Genomic DNA, 19,044 nt, shown 5'->3' with positions numbered 1-19,044 from the left:
TTAAACACCACACAAAAATGAATGTCTCGTAATTCATAGTATATGAAAAAGAAAACAGAAAATATAACCAGTTAAAGAATATTGTTGTCAAAAGTACACAGGAGGATTTGATTTCATTTACAAATTAAAATAAAATTTCAGAAAAATTTAAAAAGGTATTATCTGTCAGATGCCATACTAGCAGTGGAAGGTTAATGAGTTCTTTAGTTTGGGAAGAAAGAAAAATCACATAGTACAAGGTCAGGTGAATAATGCAGCAGAGTGAGCATGAACATTGTGGTGGAGTAATCGTCATTTTTCCTTTGCTCACACATCGGGTCTCTTTATCTCAAGCTCTTAATGATTTATAAATATATAGTCTTATTTACAGTTTAACTATTTTATATAAATTATGAATTTATAGTCAAAGAAATAATTCTAGCCTAACTGTACTTTCCTTTAGACCAAATATTTTATTCCTTAGAGACATAGGAGATTTCTGTTCAACAGAGTGGCATTTTGTGTGAGTTATAGACAAAATGTCAGTAACACAACACATTTCGTCTTCTGTCATTATTGTTTTTAGACATCCTGGATTACAATCAAAAATTTAAACCAGTTCTTTTGAAAGCTGAACTCTTGTTTCTGTGTGATCTGTGTTTATAAACTTGGAACAAAGAAGTTACAAAATATGCTTTCATGTTTAAAATGTCAAATATGATTGGCTTAATCTGTCAATATTTCTAGTGTCTGGGCTGGGTAAGTTTTCCTCTCAAGTTGGAATATCATATCTGATATTCCAACTTGAGAGGCTGTCTTCTATTCTTATTTGTTGACCAGCCTGAATAATGCTTCTGCAGGAGACAATCTTGTCATTTGTCAACATATAAGGTCTCCCACATGTTATGCCAACCTTACTGATATCAGATCCATCTTTGAAATGCTTATATCATTCAAATATATTATATCTTGATAAAGCTTTTTCACTATATACTTTAACAATCATTTCTACCATCTCTGAGGCTGATTTCTTCAACAAATTGCCAAATTTTACAGATCTTTGTTCAAGTAACAAATAAAAAAAAAAAAAAAAAAGGTATGAAATTATTTACTGTTAACTGACAGATGAAAATCAGCCTTTGCACTGTGCAACTAAAATGCCACCCACTCTAAAAGATTTTAGGCTACGGAATAAAATAGTATTTCTTATTTGATGTTTAGATATTTTTAACAAATTCAGTCCTAATCATCACTTTACAAGTTGTTTCCTTCGCAGTTTAATTTCATTAAGAGATAACTATCAATTACTACACTGTGTTTAAATTTACACATTCCAGAACTTCTGCAAGACCCTTGGCAATGCCATTACTCCCCTCAGTGATCAGAATGCCCAAGTAAGTCAAGGAAGAGAGATGACATCAGATTGTGGTGTTAACAGTGTATTAATTTTTAGTTCTCTCTTAAATTCAGTGTTGAACTTTTTTATCCAACTTTTATTAATAACATCACTATTGTTTGTTTATTAAATAAGTATTCAGTAGTGAACTTATGTTTTAAAGAAATAATAAAAATGTTAAAATTACTCTTTCAGGTTATTTTTCTTCATGGCCTAGGTGATACTGGGTAAGTTTATCTTAAAAGTATAATAGTACAGGTGCAGTGAGTTTGAAGGTGAAACTTATTGTATTAGTATTGTTAGTTGGACAAGCCCAAATCCTTTAATTCCAGTTATCCACCAAAATAGAAAAAAGTTGTTGCTTTTATGCAATCATATAACTACACAAACAAATGAAAGCTGACATTTATAGTATATCAGTAAACAAATTTGATGAAGTTGAAGTACTGGTTAAGTCATCAAATGTGGACATTGTAGAAATGTCAAACACATAGTGCCACTCAGATATAAGGAATAAAGAAATTGAATATAATGAGTACACCATGCAGAGAAAGGACAGTGGTGGAGTAGAGTTATGCTTCTTAGTTAAGAAGCATATAGAATCTAGAGTAATGTACCAAGTTGATATAGATCAGGGGTGGCCAACAAGTCAATCGTGGCTTTAATTTCGGTCGATCACAACAAATTTTAAATATATATAAAAAATAAATTAGTCAAAATCTAAATCTTATTATTATTATGTGCCCCACTGCATATGCTTATTACAAATCCATTGAACCACATGACCACCTTGTTGTCGCACACCTGCTAGGCTTGTCTAGTGAAAATTCATGCAGTTACGTTGTGGAGAGCATAGCATATGTGTCGAATTCTTATTTAGCTTACTTAATATTAATAACTGGACAGTACTTATACGTTAATTTAATACCCTTTGATTTAAAATGAGTACTATGAAAAAAAGTAAAACGTATAATTTTCATCAAGAGTGGTAACTAAATACTTTTTTGTAATGGTGAAAGAAAAATGTTGCTGTTTGATTTGCAATGCTTCCGTGGCTATACCCAAAAAAGGAAATTTAGAAAGGCACTTCAATGCACTCTATGGTATATACCAATTGGATTTTCCGCCTAATAGAAAAAAACCTTAGAAAAAAATAAATTAAAAGAACTTAAATCCAGATTATTCGCACCACAAAATTTCTTTGTGACGCCTAATTTACAATCTAAAGCAGTAACTGTAGCATTATTTAAAGCGAGTCATTTCTTGCAAAAAAATGCAAACCATTTTCTGATGGTCAATTCATCAAAAGATGCATTTTTAGAAATAACAGATTCTCTTTTTGAAAATTTTAAGAACAAAAATGAAATTAGAAGTGCTCTTCAAGATCTGCAATTATCTCGAAATACTGTGATGCGACGCATCGAAAAAATGAGTAAAAATGTGAACAAACAACCGCGTGCTGATATTGCTAATTGTGTGTCCTTTTCTTTACCACTGAATGAATCTACAGACATCAGTGATACGGCTCTATTGCTCATTTTTATTCGTATGGTTTTCGATGATTCTGCCACTAGAGAAGAACTGCCGGGTATCATTTCGTTAAAAGAAAGAACTACAGATCTTGATATATTTAACGCATTCAAAAATTTTATTGAAAAAAATTAAATTACCACTTGTAGAAAAAGCTCGTATCAAAAACTACAGGTGGAGCTAAAGCAACGACAGGGCATCTTAACAGATTCATTGCATTGTGCTAAAAGGATGACAAATTCCCAGATTTTTTGAGTTACCACTGTATCATCCACCAACAAGTGTTAGCCAGCAAAAGATTAAATATTAAAAGTGTTATGGACATCACTTTCAAAATCGTGAATTCCATCAGAGGACACAATCTCTTCAAAGGAGACTTTTCAAAATGCAACTCGATGAAAAAGAACCAGATCTGATATTACACACAGATGTGAGGTGGCTGAGTCGGAGTAAGTTTCTACAGAGATTTCAAAATATTCTGAATGAAATTAAAAAAATTGTTGATCAAAGGGGAGATGATTATCAACAGCTACAAGATACGGAGTGGTTGTGTGATCTGGCTTTTTTGGCAGATTTTACCAGTAAATTAAGTGATCTGAATTTGGAATTACAAGGGAAAAATAAAAATGTGGGTGACACGATTAGTAGTATTTCTGCATATAAATATCAATTTTTGGCAATGGCTAAGGATCTCAAAGAAAGAAAATTCGATCATTTTGCAAATATGCAAGATCATTTGCAAAAATATCCTGTTTTCGAATTTAATAGTGAGAATTATGTTTCTGAAATTGAGAAAGTTGTGGATGATTTTGAAACCAGATTCAGTGGTTTTAAAACAATTGAAGACATTGTTCAATATATTTATTATCCATTTAATGTTGATTTAGATACGAAACAAACTGCAAAAAAAATCGCTGAGATTTTTCACACGGAGAAAATATTACTTGAAAATGAAATTAAAACATTGCAAAACAATATTTTCCTAAAAGCCAGATCATCAGAAAAAACTTTTGGAAATATGTTTGCCGAGAAAAGTACTGTAAAAATTGCAGTGAACTTTTAAATTCCTGTTTTGGTTCCACATATCTATGTGAATCAGTCTTTTCGTATTTGAAACAAAAAAAAAAAAAAAAAAAGACGAAGAATTGCTCTACTCTTACGGATTTGCATACAGAAGATTCTTTATGATTGGCCTTATCACAGTATATCCCCGATTTTGAAAGCTTGGCAGATGACATTAAGACACAAACTTCACATAAATTAAAAATTTAAATACGTACAAATTTAAAATAAGAATGCTGAATTGTATTTAATTTTAAAATTTATAAACAACATTTTTCAATATGTGTTGATTAACCTTTTTAACCATGTGTAATGAAATTCTTGAGATGGTAGATCGCGGCACATTTTGAAGAAAAAAAAGTCGATCGCATCACAAATTAAGTTGGCCACCACTGATATAGATGGTCTGTGGTCTGTGCAGTCATTTTAGTGGTGTGACATGAAGTATTGGGAAAATAAAAGTGAGGGTTGGAGTATGTTATATATAGGCCAAATGTCTGTGATGAGTATAATAAAAAATTATAGAGACAAATAGTGTCAGTAAACTAGAATGTATTATAATGGGGAATTTTGACTTCCTTGTAGGTAGGTGGCTCACACTGTAGCAGAACTTCTCTGGATGTATTGGATGACTGCCTTCTATATTAGTTATAGAGGCAACAAAAGAAGCAGTGCTCTTGATTGATTTTCAACAGTGACTCTTGTTTCATTAAGAATATTCAAATAAAGAAACGTCTAGGTGGTTCACAGTAGATGTATATTTAAATAAAAGATGTAACTATTGTGAAAGGTAAAGACAACGGATATTGCTTTCATAAAGGTGACTACAATGGCCTTAGACAGTTTTTAAATTCTTTTCAGTGGGATGGGACAAACTGATGATATTAAAAACTGCAAATTTTAAATGGAAAGTATTCATGGAAGTAGTCATAGAAGCTACTGTGCTTTTTATATCTCCTAAGAAATATTGCTCAAGGTTTAGACCTAAATGGATGCCCGATGAACTGATGAGACTAGTGATAGAGAAGAAAAATGTATGGGATGATTTTAACTTATCAGGGGACACAGAAACCTACAGTAAGTACAAACTGGTCTGCAATCAAGTCACTAAGAGGGTTAGTCAAGCAAATCAAATTATGAAGTCTGAGACTGAACGTGACCACCAAATACGGAGGATACGGAAAGGTCAGGGAATGACCACCGCATATTCCCGGAGCAATATGGCCTTAGTTGCTAATGCTCCTAAAAACCAAATAACAAACATAACAACTGAGACTGAAATTATGAAAAAAAGTAGCAACGAATTCTTTGTTAACACTAAAAAGGAAAGGGATGTACCACATTGGCCCACTAGATATGAATGGCTTAATGTTGATGAACCTGTTCAGAAAAAAAAAATTTTGGGGTGCAAATCCCAAAACTATACCAAGTTATAAATGGAAGCTAAATGATTTTATGATAACTGATAAGAAAATAGAAGAAAAAGCATTGAAGCTAAAAGTAAATAAAGCACCCGAGGCTGATGGAATCTATCCAATTATATTCAGAGCAGCAGCAAGGGAGGTAAGCAAACTTTTGGCCATAATTACGAGAGCACATTTGAATTCAGAGGTCCTTGTAAATTGGAGATGTGCAATTGTCTCTCCTCTTCACAAAGTGGAATCAAAGGCAAAGTGAATAATTATAGACATCTAAGCTTGGCCTCTGTTTCTGGGAAAATACAAAGTCAGCAGTTAAAAAAGTATTACTGGATCATTTTGACAGGAATGCTATTATATGGAAATCACAGCATAGATTTCTTAAGGAGAGATCTTGTCTGATTAATCTGAATAGCTACTATTATTAACAAAGGAACTGGATGCAAAAAATAATTTTGACCTAATATTGGCTCTTGACTCAGGCTTCAGTAAAACTTTTGACACTGTTTGACATGAAAGACAGCTCACAAATTTGAGCAGTGTAGCATTAGGGGTAAGTTACTGCTTTGGATAAAGGGATGGTTGAGTGGCAGAAGAAAGTGGGTGGTTATAAATGGGCACTGCTCTTTTTGGACTAATGTTATTAGTGGGGTTTAGTGCTGTCCTTACTCCTTTCAGTATTTATTAACAATATTGTTGAAGGCATAACAAGCTTATTGTCCAATTTTGCAGATGATACCACAGTCAGTATTGTGGTTAATTACAGAAATCAAGGCATGCAACAAGACCTAGAAAAATTGGACAGATAGGCTGAGAAGTGGCAATTGAAGTTTAACAATGATAAATGCAAGGTACTGCATATGAGACAATCACAGAATAACATACGAATTTAGTGATACTGCACTTGAGGTGATGAAGAATGAAAGAGACCTAGGAGTAATGTACAGTCCGAAATTAAGTTTTTTCTGAGCAGTGCAGACAGGCTGCTAGGACAGTGGCTCTGTTGAAAAAAAATGCAGAGAAGGAAAGATTAGCCAAGGACCAGTGGTGTAGCTACCCTTTTTCGGGCCCGGAGTCAAAGAACACGTTCGGGCCTCTACTTAATTAATGAAAATTGCAAAAACAGGAGTAAAAAATATAAACACGAGAAGATTAAAAAAAATTGAAACCATCATAATTCCTCCTCTGCCTTCTGTAGACACTAATAAATATAATGAATACATTTTCGAAGGTACTATATAAATGATGTATTAAAAAATAAATATCGAATTTATATCAAACCCTATTTTTTATTATTGTAAAACAAAACCCAATAGCTAATTACAGATTAAGATCAACAGAAATACATACAAAATGATCGGTGAAAAAAATTTACTGTATATCTATGAAGTAAATAAAGCTAACTAGGTAGTAAGCAATCTTTATTCACATTAACAAAAATTCAAGCCTTAAGTAAATGAATAATATCTATATAAATAATAAGATTTGAATTAAAATATGCATGAACATAAAACCTCAGTAACAATAATAAATATATACATGACATGTATTACATGCAGATATAAATGACAAAAAAAAAAAAAAAAACATAATAAAATATACAGAAACGTAAATAAACACCGCAGGAAAAAAATACACATACACACATAATTTTGGAGTAATTTTAAAACAAATCATTGTTATAAGTAACCAACTGTATATGTTAAATCTAGTCTATATACACAAAAAAAGTTTTACGACATATTTTAAACTGTAATGAAAATTTTGTCTCCTAGCCTTTTTAGTCGAAAAAATATCTATAATTTTGTTGAAATTGACAGAATTCGCTACACCTTTTTCTATGCTTAAGATGGACAAATCGCTAAGTAGATCTTGGCCTATTGTGTTCCTTATATGTTTTAATTTTGAAAAATTCCTTTCAGCACCAGCCACAGTAACTGGCAAAGTCAAGAATATAAAACATGCCGTTATAACGTCTGTAACAAATTCAAATAACAACGTGTTTTTAATTAAAATAATATTGCACAAGTCCCGAATTGAATTAGTTTTTTAAATTTCTTGTCCTAAAGATGATCTTAAATTTAATAACTGCTGTGGAAAGTAATCAGAAATATCTTTATTGTATCAGTCTTGAAATTCTACAGCCACTTGTTGCAGAGCTTTGTCGCTAAAAGATAGTGTGTTTCTGGTTGCAAAATTTTAAAACTATCTACAACATTTTTTGTATTAAGAAATCTAGATTTTAATTGATGTATCACAATGTCTATTGTTGCATAGTATATATCAACTTTAAACCGTCTTTCAGAATCTTGAAGTCTTGATTTTTTTAATCTTGAATCTTGATTTTTTTTAACTTTCCTGTTGCATTTGTTACTAAAATTTAAATTTATTCCCCAAGATCTTGCTAAAGAAAACGCAAAACTTTTACTTTCTTCATAATTATCTCTTAGCATAACTATAGAATTTAAAGATGCCTCTAAATGACACATTGCCTGATCGAGATCTAGATTTTTTTGTTGCAGTAACTTTGAAGTTAAATTAATTGATTCCAATATTTTGTAATTTAATACCAAAAGGAAAACAAATTCTGTTTCCATTTTTTTTTTTTTTTTTTTTTTTTGCAAAAAAAGCCAATTGCTGGAATATTTCGTCTATTTTTTTTAGACACTAATATTATTTTTGTTAACGTTTTTAGGACATCTGTAAATCTATAGCGCAATGCTAGTAAACAATCAAATCTTGATGACCAACGCGTTGGACACAATTTCTTTAGAGTAATTGCCGATATAGTACTATCATTTGCATCTACATTCTGTTTCTGATTCAATAGATCCCATCGTACAATACTATCCGCAAAAAATGAGTAAATATTTTCAATTATATCATAAAATAAAAACACGTCAGCTACTTTTTTCACAGTATCATTAATTACTAAGTTTAAGTTATGTGCTGCGCAATGAACATAGTAGGCATTTGGAACTTTTTGTAATATTCTTGATTGCACACCGCTATATGCCCCACTCATTGTTGCGGCACCATCATATCCTTGACCGCGGCAGTTCTGTAAATCCCTTTGGATTCTATACAGTAAATAATGTCACTTTCAATTTTGCTAGCTGATTGATCTTTTATACTATAAAATCCCAAAAATCGCTCATTTATAATGATTTCTGATGGTATATCATTTTCTATTTTCACAGTAACATTACAAAATATTTGACTCATCTGATAAATTTTTGTGACATCCTGGGTAGTGTCCATGATTACGGAGAAAAACGGTGCAGACTTTATTTCATCAATAACATTTTTGACTTTCTCAGATAAAAGACAAATAATTTCGTTTTCAATAGTTGGACTCAAATATGTTGACTGGTAATTACGTTTTGAAATTAATTCCTTTAATATGGGATCATAGTTCGATTGAAGCTCAATTATAAACAAAAAAATTCCACTTTTTATATTTTTATCATTCAGATTTTCTTGGTGACCTCTGAATGCCATGCTGCAACTGCTTAATACTAATGTAACATGAATAATGCATTTCAAAACTTGTCTCCAGAAATTTTTTTCTTTAGTTATACTTGCTACTAAATCAGCATCAATTGTTTTATTTGTGCGCCAAAGATTGTATGTTATACAAGCAGAAATGTGAACAGAGGAAGCTTCATGTCTTTTAATTTTATTAGATAAATTTTTCCAGTCAGATATGCCGTTTATCCAAGATTTTTTTAAATCTGCGTTAGAGCGATCTCCAAATAACCAACATGGTTCACAATACACAAAATCTGATTTTTGAGAATAACATAGCCATGTTACTTGTATTTTAAGACCAGCTTTTGTTGTTTTACTATAATAAAATTCAGAAAATGACCTCGACCTATTGTTTTGTACAGTTATCGGAAAGGGACCTTTAGGTTGGCATGGACCTGAAGCTATTATACATTTGTCTGCATCAGAAATATTTTCTGAAAAATTTGCACGTTTTGTTGGATACTGTTGCGAAATAACTGAGGGATCTAATCTTGAACCTTTGTAAACAAATGAGTTTGTTTCTTGACTTACTGCTTCGTTTTCCATAACTTGATGGTCTTGATCGTCATTTGTTCTTGCCAGATCCAATGAAGCAGGGCGATCTTCACTCAAATCAGCTGGTACATTACGTGGATTGGCTTGCAGTTGTCATTGGAAAAAGTTATCTATCTTCTACATTTTGTTTAATTTTTCGGTGGTTTCCCTTACTTTTTTTCATTTTTCTGCACAGCTAAGCTATTTATGTACATGGCCAGACATCCGCAATTTATGGAGTAAAATAAAAAAAGAACGATAACTGTAAAAGTATGCATGTTTTACCATAAAAGTTTCAGCCGTATTATTTTATTTTTAACACTAAGAATAAAATGCTTTATTGAAAATTCGGTAACCCTCCCAGAATGAAACCACTACAAAAAATTATTTAACACCCCTTTAATAAAAAAATAATTAAATTTTTGTTCTATAAATAAAAAAAAAATTTTTACGATCTCCCGGGGTAAGGGCTCACCGAAAATTCAAATGAATAAAATAGATATTGTTATTTTTGATACACATACTGTGTTACGGTGAAACTAGCGTAAATAATTACTATTTCATTGACCAAGTAAATTACATTGCGTAAATTACATTGACCAAGTGATCTTTAAATATTTAAATTATACGGAAAAAAATGAACATTAGATTTTTTAAGTAGGTATGTGAAACTTCAATATAATATTTTGTTTTGTAATGTTTTTTAATCAACACACATGAAGCGTAAACAGACAAACATAACATAACTTATATAGATAGCCAATGTGATATGTATTAAAAATAATAATAATAATTTCCAGGTTTCTATTGGTTAAATTTTAATGAAATTTTGGAAGGCTTGACAAATATAAAATTTCATGAAAATCTGTTTATTGGGAGTCAAGTTATGTATGGATGAACAGAGAAAAAAATAACTGCCAAGTTTGCATTGGTCCAATTTTAAAGAAATTTAGATGGCTTTCTGAATCTTAGGAAATTTTATAAATATCCCTCCACTGAGAGTTCAGTTTTTACATGTAGACAGACAAGCAGAAAGACATGGTGAGGTGCTTTATATATATATATGTATACATAAAATTATGTACATAAAATTGAGACGTTTATATCTCAGTTTTATGTGCTAAGAGGGAAGGAGATGTTCATTATTGCTGATTGTCCATTAACTGAAAAAAATTTTTTTTTCCCAAGACCATGTGCACTCCACATAATTGACAGTTTAAAGAGTTATTCTGTATATGTATGTTTTAGAAACATTGAAATAAAGCTTAAACAATAAAAAAACAAGCTGTTATTTACCTTGACTTTATTGGGTGACACAGTGCATAGTTGTAAGAAGATAAGTCACCATTACTGTATATTGGTGCTTAGAAAAACTTTATTCAAGCCAGAGCCAAGAAGCCAAAGTCGAGATTGCAATAACTCTTCAGAGTCAGATGCCTTAGGATTAGCCTTACTTTTTTTAAAATCTGAAGTGGTTTGTTTCTTCATGCCATATTGCTCACAGATTCAGGAAAAAAACACTAGAGTCTTAATTTCTCTAACAGGATTTAATTAGTGTGAATCTCTCTGAATTTTTTCTTTCCTAAAACAAATTCAACTGTATGACTGCTTGTGATTGCTTCCTTTGTAGTCATCATACGTAGATTCACTTACTGTGATAGGTGCAATATGGCCTAAGTAGTCCTTGCACAAGAAAAATCTCCATAACAATAACTTCTCTGCAGCACTCGTACACACACACACACACATGCGCTTTCTCTTTTTACCAGTTTTCTTAGGGCTATAATTGTACACTGTTAGTGAGGTTGTGTTAAAGAAACAGAGCATAGTTGAACACTTAACAATATAATAGCAAGTACATCCATAAACAGAATGAGACACTTGATGATAGCTGCTGTGACTTATAGGTTCCCTTATCACATGAGCGCACTTAGAGTGTATACTCTAATGCCAATCAAGTTTTTTTTGTCTATTAAATTTGAAGTCTATTAAATTAAGGATTACTGTATATGTTAGCATGCCATAAACACAGTTCATTAGATGACAACATGTTTCTATAGTAGATAATCTGTACATATTCAGACGTATTTATTGAAACTTTTGAAACAACCTTCAAAACTTATATGGGCTTACTCCACAGAGCCAACATAGCAAAATCCTATGTGGGCTCTGTTTAAACCTTTTGTGAGTGCTAACTTGCAAAAGGGTAACTGGAACCGAATGACAGTGTAAACATAGCCATATTTACAGTTAATTTTAATTTCCTTTACATTGTAACTGAATGAGTTGCAACAAAATTTCCTGGAATACCCTTACAGTTTCATTTTCGGTTACCCAAGTATTACACTGTAATATAGCTAGACCTTGCAAAACAGTTGGTCGAGAGTAAAAGATTCTGTTTTAGTTCCATCACAAAAAAATAATGATTACTGGTTAGATCTGCAATGAATCAACAAGCTTGTGCAAAGTTAGGCAAAAGTGCAAGTGACACTAGAAATATTATAAGCAGTTAATGGAAAGGCAACTGGCTTTGAAAAATACAAGTGTGTTGAGTGGCATAAGCAGTTCCTCAGAGGGATTGGGAAGGTGTGAAAGATGATGAATGTGGTCATCAGAAAATGTAGAACTGGTGCAAAAATGCATATTCAGTTAGGCAGATGTTTAAATGAACAAATGATAACAGAGAAATTAATTTTAGATAAAGTGCGAGAAAGATTTCAACAGAGGGTTTGAATGTGTTGAAAATTTCATAAATATGATACTACAAATTTTGGCTGATGAAAAGAAAGCATTGGCTTGAGAGCATTTGTGAGTTAGCCAGTAAAAACAAATCTACTCAAAAACACTTCCCTTTCCTTGCTGCATGCCCATAAATCTAAACCACTCCTAATATCCCAAGAGTTTAACTTGCACTTTTTTTCTTAATTTTGAAAAAAACCGATGATTCAATGCTCTAATCTAACCAGTTATCAATATTTCTGCAGTGGGACTGAGAAATGCTTTTTTACCATCAATGCAATGACTCTTTTATGCAAACTTTAATGGCTTGTATAAATGTAAGAATCATTTTTAATTTTTAATAATTCAATTTTTGCATTTTATAGTTAATTTCAATTTTTTATCCTTTGGGATACCAGTTATTAATCCCTGGTTAAGAAATTATTAATTACAAGTTGTCCAAACCTGATATAGTGTCGGTAAGATTTAAAATACTGCCTTGCATATTGATTTTTTTTTTTTTAAAAGAATACAAGGCAGTAACAGTTTGCAGCATGCATCGTCAAATATCTTCCAAAATAAAGTTGAATTTTTAAAAATATTTTATCACTAAATTACAGATATGAATAATTATTTTTAATCAATGAAAGAAAACAAACAGTTATTTGAAAATAAGAATTAGTAATATCTTTTAAAGCTTGAATTTTAGTTTAGTATGATTATTTAGCAATATTTTCACTATAATTCATTACTTTATCAAATTTCTCAATATATAATATTTTTGATGTAGACTTACTTTGGATGTCTGAGTCTGCTGTGTGATACACATTTGTAAATTAACTGTTCATATTCTTTAATTCAATGGTTCCCAGTCTTTTGTCGCTTTTCACACTTGAAGTTAAAAGATGCATATTCATGGCACACCTAAATAGTGATTGCCATTGAACTCAATGGATTTTTCCTAATCTCACAGCACACCAATGTGCTGGGCTACACCAGTTGGCAACTACTGCTTTAATTAATCTATAATATTTACTGATATCTTTAATTTGGTAATTGGGACTTGTCCTTGAGATAGGATCTTGGGCCTTATAATGAATTATGATTTTATTTTGTAACAAATACTATTTAAAGATTTTGAGAATGCATGTTATAAATGTTAAAAGCATCATGATTACACATTTAGTGTATTCCTACAGCAGATATGCAAAGTAGTTATTTTAATTTACCTGGAGGTATACTGAATTTTGTGTTGGACTTGTCTATGATATTTATGATTCAAGTAAATTGCAGAATGGCATGACTGTTGGGAACCAAAAATAAGGTTCTGGTTTAATGTTCAGTGGTTAGCTTACTTATCAAGGAATAGTTAAAAGAAGAACAAAAAAACCCGTGTTTGCATTTGTTCACATATACCTTGAAAAAATAAAAAAGACCATGAAATTCTTTTATCCATTATACTACTAGTTAATTGTTACTGTGTTTATGAAATCCTGATTTACAATGTCTGTTAGTTATTTCTACAAATGCATCAGTTATATAACTTTTTATTTAAAAATTAACTCATTAAATTGTGGTTATCATAAATGTGATTAGTGATTGAGACTTTTTGAATTATATGTAATTTAACTTTATAAATGCGAAGCTCTAGGCTAATATATTAATAAACACATTCAAGAATGGTTTTGATAATGTATAATAAATTGGGAGCATATGGGATATAAAATTTAATTTACTCAGGTTCTGATGCAATTTTAGTAATTAAATTTTGTTTTGCGCACAAAATAATCAACTCTAAAACTATAGCTATACTGCAGAAACAATAATAAATTTAATATTATACATTATAAATAATTATAAATTACTAAGGTTTGCCTGGGTGGGTGTGAAATTGAAATAATGCATTCACTGAAATTGTAAATAAAGATTTAAATATTATTGAATCTTTCAAATGTCATTTGTTTCTGTTTCACATATACCATACTACTGCAGTACATTTCAGAATAATATGGCTGCATTATTTGCTTCTAAATTATTTACAAAATGGTCTGCTACTGATGCTGAGTATCAGTAGCATGCTGTATTCTAATGAGTGTGTTATTGCAGCCAGGTTGTTGCTAAAAATCTCTCCATGAACTTCCTAGAGCAATGTTTTTCAACTCGGGTGCTCCACAAGAACTATAACTTTTCGGATTCCATGCCAAGGAATATATTTTTACATAATTTATTTACAAGTATTGTCTATGTAAATATGAATGAGAGCTTATTTAGTTCTTTTTCTGGATTGTTTTTATGCTATGTAGTATATATATCCACTAAAATTATATATACAGTGGACTCCCGCTTTACAATGGGTTCGCTATATGATCAAATCACTTTACAATGGACTCTCCATAATAAAATACCTTTTGCTATACAATATGTAGTAAGCGTGGGGTATTGTCCTCACGTTTGCGAATCGAATTTTAAGTTTATTTTAATTAATTAATTCTATTAAACGGAGCTTAAAAAATAGGAATGAAGAGAAGATTCTGAAAATTTATTTTTGTTTTTTTATATGATTTCAGTGAAGGGGAAACACATTTCACCATAATACTGTAAGGTAAAAACCCACAGATTTCCAGTTTTCGGTATTATTGCAAATGCAATAAGATCAAGTTTGCTGCCTGTTTATAATAGCCTCCACTAACAGAAAAGCCCAATAAACTGGAAAGTGCAAATTGTTTTTATTGTTTTATGGTAGTGACCTCCAGAAACGTGCTTTAGAAAAATATCACAAATCCGTTCAAAATTCATTCTTATAACAAAACATAGCAATAAATGATGAAAGTGTAGTGCATTTTAATGATTCGAGTGGCTGATTCTACTAACCAGTGATCACTGATGCCTACTTATTTCGCTGTACAATGGCTTACGATTGTCTCTGACCGGACCACATGGTTCTTTGTCTCAGCCAATAGCAGCATTTGTAAACGTGTTGGGCATGTGTTTTATTTTCATATCCTTTAGTTCAAGTGATTTTTTTTGTGCTTACTTTCCATAAATTTACTGTATTGAATTCTTGAATGTACAACATTGCATAATATGGCCCCTAAAGAGCGCAGTAAGATAAAAATTTCAATTAAAATCAAACAAGAAATAGTGAAAAAAACATGATGATGGTGCTAAAATTAGTTCATTGGTGCGCAAATATGGTTTTTCACAGTCAACCATTTTTACCATAGTGAAACAAAAAGAAAACCTTAAAAAAGTTAAAAGTAAGTGATGAATCTAACACAGTTCAAAAAGGCAGAGAACTGATTGTAGAAATGGAAAAGCTTTTGTTGCTCTGGATAAAAGAAAAACAAATGAAGAATGATACAGTTCCTGGACAATACATTTGTGAATGTGCAAAGCAGATTTTTGAGGACTTAAAGACTAAAACACCTTCAGCTAGTGATACGTGATATGTGGACTTTAAAGCCAGCAAAGGTTGGTTCGACTGTTTTAGAAAAAGGTCCGATATTAAAAGTGTCATAAGGCATGGAGAGGCTTGCAGTGCTGATCAGGAAGCAGCTGAAAACTTTAAGGTGAAGTTTCAAGAGCTTGTTGAGAAGGAGGGTTACCTTCCTCAATGTCTTTAATACAGACAAGATGGGCCTCTTTTAGAAAAGGATGCTTAGGCAAACATACATTACAAAAGAAGAGGCCTCGTTGCCTGATCATAAGCCTATGAAGGATAGACTTACTCTGCTATTAGGGTCCAATGCCTGTGGTGATTTTAAACTGAAGCCAATGTTGGTTTACCATTCAAACTCCCAGAGTGTTTAAACAGCAAAAGGTCATCAAAAGCAGGTTGGGTGTTTTTGACGGTGTAGGATGACTGTGTAGCAACAACAAGAAGGCCTGGGTGACAAGACACCTCTTCAATGAATGAATATTTGGAGTATTTTGTCCTTCAGTCAAAGGTTACTTAGAAAAAAACAAACTTCCTTTAAAGGCACTGTTAATTTTGGATAATGCTCCAGGTCATGATCCCCAACTTGCCCAATCTCTGGAGGAGCAATTTAACTTCATTACTGTCAAATTTCTCCCACCCAATACCACCCCTCTGCTTCAGCCAATGGATCAGCAAGTGATTGCCAACTTTAAAAAAATTTACACGAAGAAGATGCTTGCAAAGTGCTTTGAAGAGACTTTAGGAGACAGAGCCATCACCTTAAAGGAATTCTGGACGACCAGGTTTATCATCTTAGACTGTGTACAAATGATTGTCAGTTCTTGGAATGAAGTTTCAGCTCAGTGCCACAATGCAGCCTGGAAGAACTTATGGCTTTCAGTCATCCATGATTTTGAAGGATTTGAAGCTGAAGGTGTTCTAGAGCAGGAAATTATCACTCTTGGTGAGTCCTTGGCTCTAGAGATTAATGCAGCGGATGTGGAGGAGTTAATTGCGGACCACGGAAGGGAGTTGACAACAGAGGAACTCCAAGAATTAGAGCAGATGGGCGAGCATGACAGTGGAGATGAGGAACATGAGGAGGATGACTGTGTAGCAACAACTCAAGAAATTAAGGACATGTTTGCTGCATGGGATATTGTGAAGAGGACAGTAAGAAAAATCCCAGATATTGAAACTACTGAATTGATGACCTGCAAATTTGAAGATCAGGTGTTAAGTTATTTCAAGAACCTTCAGAAAAAGTGCCAAAAGCAAACCACTTTGGACAGTTTTTATACAATAAGTAGGAAAAGTTATACTGGTAGTTTCGTCGGGGTGACTCATTGGGAGGTGTCTGCTGTTGTGCCGGGCTGGTTTTCTCTCTTTGCATATGTTACATAATACACTCACGTCCAGGGATGTTTGGAGGCTGAGAAATCTTAATTAAAGTATGTCCCCGAAAACACACCAGTACACTTACGCACCACCTAGTGGCTTTTATAGTAGGACAATGGTCTCGGGGCCCTAAAAGATCTATTCGTCCGCAAAGGGAATAGAACCTGCAGCTTCGACCAGCATTGTGTTTTCACGACAAGATCTTAATGGTTGTAGCCAGATCCTGAAGTGCCGCAATGCAAGTTCTTTTTATTCCAACTTCTTCGTTCTGATTGTCGTGTGATAAGAGAATAAGTCTGAGGCAGAGATACTCAAACAAAACAGTTTAATATTGCATTATTCTGAAAGATTACATTTACATAAGTAATAGACAATTAAGCTACAACATTAGTGAGTTATGCTGGCAGGCTGAGCATGTAAACATAAGTGACAAACAATTTGGCTTTAACAACCGACAAAGGGGTTGCTCATGTGCTCCTGGCTAATGAGCTAGAATGTGTAAGTGTTCATGTGAATCGCTCATCTTGCAGGCCCATAAGAAGTTTTGGGTAGCCCCTTTAGGGGATAAACTAGTTAGATCCAAAATGATTATGATGGGTGACATTATTAAGTGTTGCGCTATTTAAGATAGCATTAATAAGGCATCGTTTAACTTATTAACAATGTTATAAAATCATATTGATGAATTATGAAGAATGACAATACTAAATGTCGCACTATTTAAGATAGCACTTATAAGACATCATTTAACTTATTAACAATGGTATAGAATTATGTTACTGAGGAGGAATGCTTATGTATAACAGAGGGGAGATAACATGACTTACCCGAATAAAGGAATGAAGCGTTCTCGTTTGAAGCGATCTTCAAATTTGCAGTACAGCCATAATGTGACGAATTCCGCTTGGGGATGCTGTATCTTCTCTTGGCTGTTTTCCTCTGTACCCTCTCCTTCCACCTGGTCTGCACTTTTCCAACTCTCTCTTACTGACCCTTCTCTTACATATATCGTTCTTATCATCTGACCTTCCGTCAGTCCCATGCTCGACCTAGGGGGGGGGTTACCTTCGAAGCTGCGAGTCGGAGTCCAATAGCGAGAGTGAAGCTCATGTTTTTCTGGACTCACGGACCTAATTTCTTCAGAAGCGACTGTTATCTCAAGCTAGGACAACAATTACTAGAGGAAGTTGCTACCATTTGAGGACGAAATTTGTATGCCTTCAGGGCAAGGATTCAACAATATCTGATTTAGAAATCTAGCTTCGGAGAGAAAGCTGATAATACGTGTTAGTTCGATAGTTATGAAAATGATAAAGTGACCAAAACACCTCTTTTGTGAAGGGAGCATAGAAAACAAGAAAAAAGAGGGGGGGGATGTATAAGGGGTGCCGGCGGGTTATTAAGTAAAATGCAGGCATTTTACAAAAGGCAGCGGAAAGAACACCAGATCCTGAAGTTTGTCCTGATATCATGATGGTAAAAGATTCTCTTTCAGCTCCATCACCACACCACCACTGATACAGCTTTTCCAATGTAAGCTAAATGAAAATTATGATTTTTCTTTTTTTAATGTTTATAATTATCAATTATCATTTTAAACAACATTTTTTGGGGGGGGGTGAATAAGTAAAAATATGTGGCACCATCAGAATTTTTTTATCTTTTTTCTTTTAATTTGTATCATGCTCTACTGCTTATTCCGGTGTATAAGACATACCACAATTTTAGGGCGAGTTATTTTTAGATAAAAGGTGCTTAGCATACACTGGAAAATACAGTATTCAGTATTCTATATAAAACTAATACAATTTCTGTTATAAAAATCACCTTTTACAGACATAAATACCTTAGTTATATAGCGAAGATTTCAACTTCCGAGGACTTGGAACAAATTATCAAAAAACAGTGTGCTATTGGGTTCACATTACGATATTTTCACGATATGATGGTGTCTCTGGAACGAATTAATATCATAAAGCGGGGGTCCACTGTATATATGTGTATATATATATATATATATATACACACACACACACAGGGTGCAGAGAACTCTACCGACA

General features: G+C 32.7%; 1 protein-coding gene across 1 annotated transcript in view; it reads left to right on the top strand.

Moving 5' to 3' along the window:
• The window catches only part of Apt1 (Acyl-protein thioesterase 1), a 112,376-nt gene that overhangs the window by 19,870 nt on the left and 73,462 nt on the right, over positions 1-19,044 (top strand). Inside the window, exon 2 of the mRNA XM_090373241.1 lies at positions 1,571-1,602. Coding sequence (XP_090229367.1) covers positions 1,571-1,602 — 32 coding nt within the window. The remainder of the gene's footprint in view (positions 1-1,570; positions 1,603-19,044) is intronic.

The sequence above is a fragment of the Mastigoproctus giganteus genome, chromosome 5, assembly GCF_048544385.1.
Source record: "Mastigoproctus giganteus isolate SK-2022 chromosome 5, ASM4854438v1, whole genome shotgun sequence".
NCBI classification, from domain to species: domain Eukaryota; kingdom Metazoa; phylum Arthropoda; class Arachnida; order Uropygi; family Thelyphonidae; genus Mastigoproctus; species Mastigoproctus giganteus.
The sequence above is the reverse complement of the archived record's forward strand: the minus strand, read 5'-3'. Positions and strand labels throughout refer to the sequence as shown.